The sequence below is a fragment of the Poecilia latipinna genome, unplaced genomic scaffold, assembly GCF_001443285.1.
Source record: "Poecilia latipinna isolate Pla-1442-1.1 unplaced genomic scaffold, P_latipinna-1.0 Scaffold3805, whole genome shotgun sequence".
Classification (NCBI taxonomy): Eukaryota; Metazoa; Chordata; class Actinopteri; order Cyprinodontiformes; family Poeciliidae; genus Poecilia; species Poecilia latipinna.
This window is the reverse complement of record NW_015116421.1, coordinates 6012-13928: the sequence shown is the minus strand read 5'-3', so window position 1 is coordinate 13928 and position 7917 is coordinate 6012. Positions and strand designations below refer to the sequence as shown.

Sequence of the window (7917 nt, the reverse complement as noted above, 5' to 3'; positions counted from 1 at the left end):
GTCTCTTCTTCCTGTCTTCCTCTAGTTGAATTCATCTTAGTGTTTCTAGTTATGTTTATTTCTTGTTTATATTTATTCTTTGCTGTTCAACATTTACCAGGTTCCTTTGTACTGGTTATTCTTTAGTGTTAGATTTATTTTTTATCTGCGCCACTCTCTCTCCCCTCACACCTCCTATCAGTTTGCCCTGCAGTTATTACTGGGCAACCTGGTGGCTGAATGATGCAATGAGCTGGGACACTGCCGCCTCCCACCAGGACCTGTTTGTGAAAATATTGGCTGCACAATCGTACGTATTGCTGTAGATCATTCAGCCTCTGGTCTGGCTTTGTTTCTGGATACTCAGTCCAACTGAAACGTTTACATTTCCTTCTATACAAATGAACGAAGCCTGTCTGAATCACTGGGTTTTCTTGGTTCAATGTTTCCATATATGAACAGTGTTTATCCTGCAAAACTGATGTATGTTTGTTTACCTCTGTCTCCACCGTGAAGGTCCATCTGAGGTCTGCAGAGATGTTTTCTCTCTCCACTGTTAAATCTTCATCACAGGAGACGCTGACATCATCGACCTGTTCAGACAGCTGTTGGGAATCAGAAGTTAAACCTGTCAGATTGCTAGATGTTGCAGCCAAACCCAACCCATCCCAGAGAGACGACAGGAGGAAAACAGGATCTGCTGGTTTTGTGTCTCTGACATCTGAAAACATCACAGGAGGAAATCTTCTCTCCTTTCACTGAACTGAGACAGTCGGGTCAATCATCCCCTCTCTGCGCTAACTGAACTCATTTACAACGAGGTTCATACTCACCACGTAGACTTCATTGCTGCTGTTCCTGTAATCGTCCAGAAGCTGCTGGTTGTAGCACATCAGGCCCTGAGTCTCAATGCTGCATCTGATCTCCTCTTCCTCTGCAGATCTCATTATCCACTCCTGCAGCTCCTCCTCACAATGAGCTTTAGGGCATTTGGACCCATATTCGCAGGTTTTTGGTCTACAATGCAAACCTTGTGTTAGTACTGCATTAGAATCTTTGTTTTGATGTAAGATGAATTGTTCATTGACACTTGGCAGTTAGTTCTGATTGAATCCTTGTCAGGCGAACTCTCCCATAAAATCAGATGCTGATATTTACCCAGTTCCCTCCTAAAGAACTGGACAGAAAACTGATTTACTTCCAGCATCTGGACTATCTGGACTATTGGACTCTGATCTGATTTAGAGACGTACTGTTGGGTTTCTGCCAAATGAGTCAATTTATCAACATAGAAATGGTTAGACTGAGTAGAAAACCGTGCGGCTCGTCTCTTGATGTCGACTGGTGCCGAGTTATTCCAGATGAAATCAGATCAGAGTGGCCTGGATGCGGGACCTGCTCTGGAGAACCTTGTCTTGATCCGGTGTCGGTTCTGCTAAAGATGAGTTGTTTACCTGTCACAGAGCCACAGCTCTGCCCGGCGGCTGTGTGGAGGCTGCCGTTGTCTCCACCTGGTGGTGGTGTCCTGCGCCAGCAGCTGGGCGTGTTCCAGGCTGCAGCAGTGCTTGTAGAAGCTCTCTGGGGATGACAGCAGCAAGAGGCACACCTTGCAGAAGACGGAGACCTGCTCAGCCTGTGGGTGGCGCTGCCGGCTCAGCTGGAGGAGCTGAGGCCGGACAGAGAGGCCGCTGCGCTCCACCGTCCACACGGCCATCTCCACCTCGCTCTGGGCCTTCTGGCAGTGGCCAGCAGGGTGCCAGCAGGGCTTACCCTGCCTGACGTGGCTGCAGAAGGTGAAGTGGCGGTGGGGGGGTGGGGGGCGCACCTGACTCAAGGTGTGCTTGGCGCCACCGTCGGACAGGTGGTGCACCAACACCGGCTCCCAGCGATGAGCTGCGTCTGCAGAGCACGTCTCGTTCCACCGCTTTGGCGACAGTTTTGTTGGCCGCTCCAGAAAACAATCTTTGCAGAACTCAATGAACTTACCAGAGAAGTTCTGGAGAATGCTCTGAGCTGCCTGTTCTGCAGTTTCTGGACCTGGGTCCGACTCGGCTACTTGTCTGATTAACTCACTTTTACTGATCTTCTTCTCTCTGAGGTGGTTCCACACAGCGGCCTCCTCAGAGCTCTTGGCGTAGGTGCATCCCTGACCCAGAGTGTGCTTGGGACACCCAGAACCCTTGACAAAGTAATCACATACTTTATAAACGACTCCGGGACCCATGTGTGCACCTGTGGGCCGCTCAGAGACGACCTTCCACTGGCTGGAGGCCTTCCCTTTAACTAGGAGGAGACTCCTGCTGCACTTGTGGATGACCGGCTGGATGCTGTACGTGACTTCATTTTCCTGGTTGGAGCATAAATCACAAGCGACCTTCAGATCCAGAGCAGCCAGCAGATCTAGTTGAGCTTCTCCTGCACTGGGTTTCTGTTCAATGTTGCCCTTGGACTGAGCCAACATGCTGCAGAGTTGCTGATGGTCTATCCCATGTTGCTTTTCAAACGTCCACACTGCAGCTTCCTCATCACTCCTGGCGTAGGAGCAGCGGTTCTTGTGCACGGTGCAGCCATGGCCCTCCTTGAAGTGCCAGCACACTTCGTATCGCTTTGGGTTTGGAAACGCTGGTCGTTTGGAGACGGGCCTCCAAGCACCGCCCCCCTTGGCTCTGCAGAGCAACACCTGCTGCTCACACCGGTGCTGGCCAGGTCTCAGTGTGAAGGTGATCTGGTTCTCCTGGACGCAGCAGCGACCACAGGCCAGGGCGAGGTCATAGGTCGACTGCAGAGATGACAACATGGCGATGCCTTCAGAGCGCTGGAGCAAGTTCAGGACGAGTCTGAAACAAGAAGCAGCAGAGATGACAGAACTTCAGCATCCTGCTCCAGGTTCTGGTTCAGACCAACTCTATCAGGTCAGGGGTCAACATAGGACCTGACCTCTGGGCTTAGGGATGCTGGTGCTGAACACAGAGTTCCTTTAATCGAGGCCAAAGTCGGATAGAGATGCCTCTGATTACTAATAACTGGAACACTGGTCAACATCTTTGTGTAATTGGTTCATGATTTGGTGATTGTTTCATAATTGGCATGAAGTTTTGCTGGTGTAAAGCTCTTTATCTGCTTCGCTGCTGAAATGTGCTACACTAATAAACTGTTAAAATAAGAAACTGTTGGAGAAAACTTCCAGTTGATCTCCGGAATAAGGTGCTGAGAGAAAAAGTTTCAAGGAACAAAATACTTTACTGAACATCTGCAGATGGAGAAACGCTCTTGACAATGTCAGCGTGAGAGACATCCTCTCTTTATTCAGCTCAGGTGTGAGCAAACATCAACATGTCAACCGATTCTGAGAACTTTCTGACAACCAAGTTCTTATTCCAAGAAACTGAAAGGTGTGATGTACCTCATAATGGCAGAGATGGATCTATAGGTGATTCACTGCATATCCTGCAGGGATGGGTGTCAATATTTTCCCTACGATCAGCAAACGTTCCAACTGATGTCCTTGTTCTCTATTCATAGGTGCTAAAAGCTGAGCTTTAACTGAGACATGTAAGTCTAAGCAGCTTCCTGCTGCAGCCCTGAGTGAGGCAGGCGGCTGAGCCTTTTCCTGCTAAATCACTTTCATATACACTTTTGTTTGTTAGTCTCTGCTGACAATTGGCTTATGAGACCATTTGTGTTTCTGCGTTCCAAAGAGATGTTAAAGTATCGTGATGCGTCTGCAGTGGCTGCCTCTCTGTTCCTCAATGAGAAGGAAACTTTACTTGGTTTACAACCCAAAGTACCGACAGGTTCTGCTGAAAAAATCCAGCTGGGACTGAAGCTAACCTGAAGAGAACCAGTTTCTTTTGTTTCATCAAGTTTAGGATTCGACCCAACTGAGTCAAAGTGAGACAGCTCCATTATCTGGGCTGAATCAGGTGTTTTAAATAATCTGATCCATTTTTGTTGCTGTTCTGCCATTTGGGGTCTGACACATGTTGGATTGTCTCGCTGCAGAACAACTGAATTCATCGTCTCTCCCAGCTGATCTTGTCTTGATTCCCCGTTCAGATTTACTTTGTGGCCATTCAGGACTGACGTCACGTCGTCGGTGTCCAGCCTAAGTTGGCGCACAGCATGTGGAGTTTAGCTTTTGTTGTTGAAAGGTGTTTGCCAGTCTGAGTCTGGACTTTATTTCACCTCTTGACCTTTTGCTCCGATCTTCCTCCTCCCTCGCCGAAGGCTGGAGTTCTGCAGCACCGTCATGCTGCATTTATGCTTCTGCAAATCAGATTTTTCCTTTGTTTTTTTGGTAAATTAGTTTTGGTGATAATTTTCAGTAGTTTCATTTTGTCAGTTTGTTCATTAATCTGATTTGATTCCCATTTCATCATTCAATATATAAATTTTTTTTGTCTTTCATTAATAGCTTGATCACATGTCAGAGTTTAAATATGGAATAATTTAGTTGTGAATTTTCTTAACAGATTTTTAGTTTTGATTAGAAATCAGCATCAATGATTGCTCCTTGTGTGAAAAAGTTTTCCGTCTGTTTGTCTGGATTTATTCCTCATTATTGCAGAAAATCTGCTCTGGTCAAAATCCAGAATATTTACTTTTATTAATAACTTAATTAATAAATGATTGATTACAAATATGAATAATTACCTGAGCCTGATGTGAGGTCAGATTCCCAGCACGTCTTATATTTTACTTAAAGTTCTTCATGTAAACCAACTAAACTGATTATTTAGTGTTTTCTAAAAGTGGCTTTTCTAGATGTAAATCCCAGTTCCAGTTTCCCACATCTCCCAGTCTTCCCAGTCTGATCTCTCTGTAAGGTTTTTATATTATACTGTAACAAGCTGGGGAAGAGGTAGAGGGGAGTTCCCATGGTGCTTTGCAGGTTGTTGTTCCTAATTACCCTTCATCGTGTTCTGCTTTTCTTCAGAGTTTGACCGCCACACCTTCCTGACGCTGATAGCGCCAGGAGGTCAAAGTTCGTGAACTGTGGGAAATAAATTAAAATGCGACAGTTTATCAGAGAATATGTTCACCTCATCATGACAGATAATATCTGCTGATGTTAAATATGTTCTCTGCATTTCACCTGAATTGTTCAGCTGGAATATTTTTAGTCTATAATTTAACTTTCAGTAAGAATCTGAGTAGAAGAATTAAAAGCAAGAGGCATTAAATATTTCAATTAAAATAAATTCGGTTTTCCATAAAGCTTTGAGTTATGTTAACATACATTAAGTTATTAAGTAATTACAGGGTAATTAGATGGCTAACCCCTAACCCTAACAGTTGGTAGAGCTGTTGCCATGCAGCAAGAAGAGTTCTGGGTTCAATTCCCGGCCCAGGTCTTTCTGCATGGAGTTTACTTGTTCTCCCTGTGCCTGTGGGTTCCCTCCAGGTACTCTAGCTTCAGTCCAAAGACACGACCATCAGGTTAATTGGTCTCTCCAAATTCTCCCTAGGTGTGTGTGTGTGTGTGTGTGTGTGTGCGTGCGCATGGTTGTGTGTCTCTATGCTGCCCTGCGACAGACTGGTGACCTGTCCAGGTGCCCCCGCCTCTCACCCGGAACACTAGCTGGAGAGGCAGCAGCTCCTCCTGACCCACTAAAGGGACAAGGTGTAAGAAAATGGATGGATGTATAAGGTTAACTAAAATGTGCATTAGTAACAATTAGTTAATTTAATCCAAACTAAAAAGTTCAAATACATCATCAGATTTTTCAGTGTGAGAAACGACGTGTTTGTGGATGCACTGCTGGACGGCGGTGGAGGTATGGTGCTGAGGGAACAGCTGCTCAGTATCTCTGGACTAAAGTTCAGTCTTTGTGTCGCCTCTTCTCCCTCAGCACCGTTTCTGAAGAACAGCAGATCTAAATGGTAAAAATATTTTTATATTTCTGCAGAATTACAGACAAAAAAACTTCCTGAATCTTGAATGAGAAGAAATCTGTGGAAAGAGTCACATATTTAAGAAATGAATAATAGTAGTAATCTTAATATTTCGTCTGGGACTATAACCAGAAATATCAATTAAAAAATGAAATATTTATTCTGGTTATAGTCCATTTGCTCACTGACATATTTTTTACATGGCAACTGAAAGAATAAAGAAATATAATTGGGTGTTTAACTGAATATTCTGAGGCTACAAACTTAAAATATTTTTAATATGTTTTTCTAAAACGTGACTGTTCTTCTCTGCCTCTTTCTGGTTGTGATTGGTTCTTTTTCACCCTAGGAGTGTTCTGATTGGATAACAGAGATCTGCCTGCGATTGGCTGGCAGCTCATTGAGGTACTGCTACACTGTGGGGAGCCACTACATGCAGATGATTCTTTATTGGCTCAGCCTGGTGGCACAAAGACAGCAGCATAGAAACGGTGATACAGGCAGTTACTGCAGCGACCGACAGTCTGAACGGTGAGGAAGGTCAGCAGCTGGTCTGTTTATGTTATAATTCGGTTTATTTTTATAGAATAATTCACCACAAATACAAAAAAAAAAAATAATAAAAAAAAATAAATAAACATTTCAATTCAATTCTAACTGATCCTCATTAGTTTGGCTAATTAATTATTCCGAGTAGATTAAAAAGCAAACCCAGCAGATTGCATTGACATTATTATTAGTATTGAGTTTAACAGAAGCTGTAAAATCTGACAGCAGGTCGAGAATAAAGCAGCTCTGCTTTTCCTGCTGCTCTGTTGACAGACCATAATAATCTCGCAGGCTTCCAGCCTGTTTTCACGCCCTGCACGCAACAACAGCAGGTTCGATTAGACCAGGTGTGCTGCGACCGCCAGTTCCAGCTAGCCAATCAGCTGGGACTATGGGAGGAGGCCCCGCCCATTTCGACTGGCGATACAGGAGAAGTTTGATGGAGGAAGAAGGAAGTCATGAAGCTGATAACGACCCTCCTGTCTTCACTTCCTGCTGAAGGAAGGCAGTTAAACTGGACCTTCTTCTCCCTCCAGAACCGACAGAGTTCTCCCAGCACCTGTTTCACCAGGTGAGCCGGAAGTCCAGCAGGAACTCCGAACATAACCAGAACTACCAGCCGAACCTCTGTGAAGACAACAGGTGATGAAACCTGCCCACAGGGACCTGCTTAATGTCACCATGGAAACATCTGGAACCAATCAGGTCTCAGTGCCAGAACCATCCCATTATCCCGTCCCAGTAAATGTTAGCAGGTGTCACAACTTCGAAACCTTTAAAAGAACCAGAACCCGTTTCCATAACAGCCAGAATAAATGATACTTACAGATTGAATAAAAGTGGACGGCACCAGCCGGTCCGGACCGGAACCGAACTCACAGCGGCTCCCAGCAGTAAAAATGGTTAAAAAAAAAAAAAAAAGGCTGAACTGGGGCGGAATGGTCCAGACCGGACCTCCGAACCGAGCTGCTCTCCCTGACTGAGCTGAGTTCGGTATTTCACCGGAAGCGCTCTTTTAAGTTTCGTTTCTGTCATTTGACGGCACGCGCGCAGTCACCTTGGAAACGGGGAGCTTATCCCGGAAGAAGCGCACGGAGTGATGCGCGGCTATGGCAAGTGGTTATAGCATTTAATCAGAAAGGCAAACTCTCCTTTCACTTTTCAGGGAGCAGTAATTTGATTCCTCCTCGTCAACACAATGTTCCAACCAGCAGAAAATGAAATTTAAAATCTCAACAAGTGCATTATTACTAGAGGTAACTACCAGTCTGTCGCAGTGCAGCATAGAGACAAACAACCATGCACACACACACACACACACCTAGGGAAAATTTGGGGAGACCAATTAACCTGACAAAGGCATAGATCCCATCTCATTACTGGGGGGAACCATAATTTCTTAAGACCAATTTTTTTGGGGGGAGGCGGGGAGTCGGCAAAGTTACAGTGAAATGTAACGTAAAATGTTTAAAGAGTTTTTAAACCACATTCAAG

At 45.0% G+C, this 7917-nt stretch overlaps 1 protein-coding gene across 1 annotated transcript in view; it reads right to left on the bottom strand.

Moving 5' to 3' along the window:
* The window catches only part of LOC106941684 (helicase with zinc finger domain 2-like), a 29317-nt gene extending 21645 nt beyond the window's left edge, over positions 1–7672 (bottom strand). The window contains exons 1-4 of the mRNA XM_015024778.1: positions 7250–7672; positions 1434–2816; positions 813–996; positions 477–584 (exon numbers count right to left, since the gene is read on the bottom strand). Coding sequence (XP_014880264.1) covers positions 477–584; positions 813–996; positions 1434–2776 — 1635 coding nt within the window. The 5' untranslated portion in view covers positions 2777–2816; positions 7250–7672. The remainder of the gene's footprint in view (positions 1–476; positions 585–812; positions 997–1433; positions 2817–7249) is intronic.
* Positions 7673–7917: the final 245 nt, after the last annotated feature.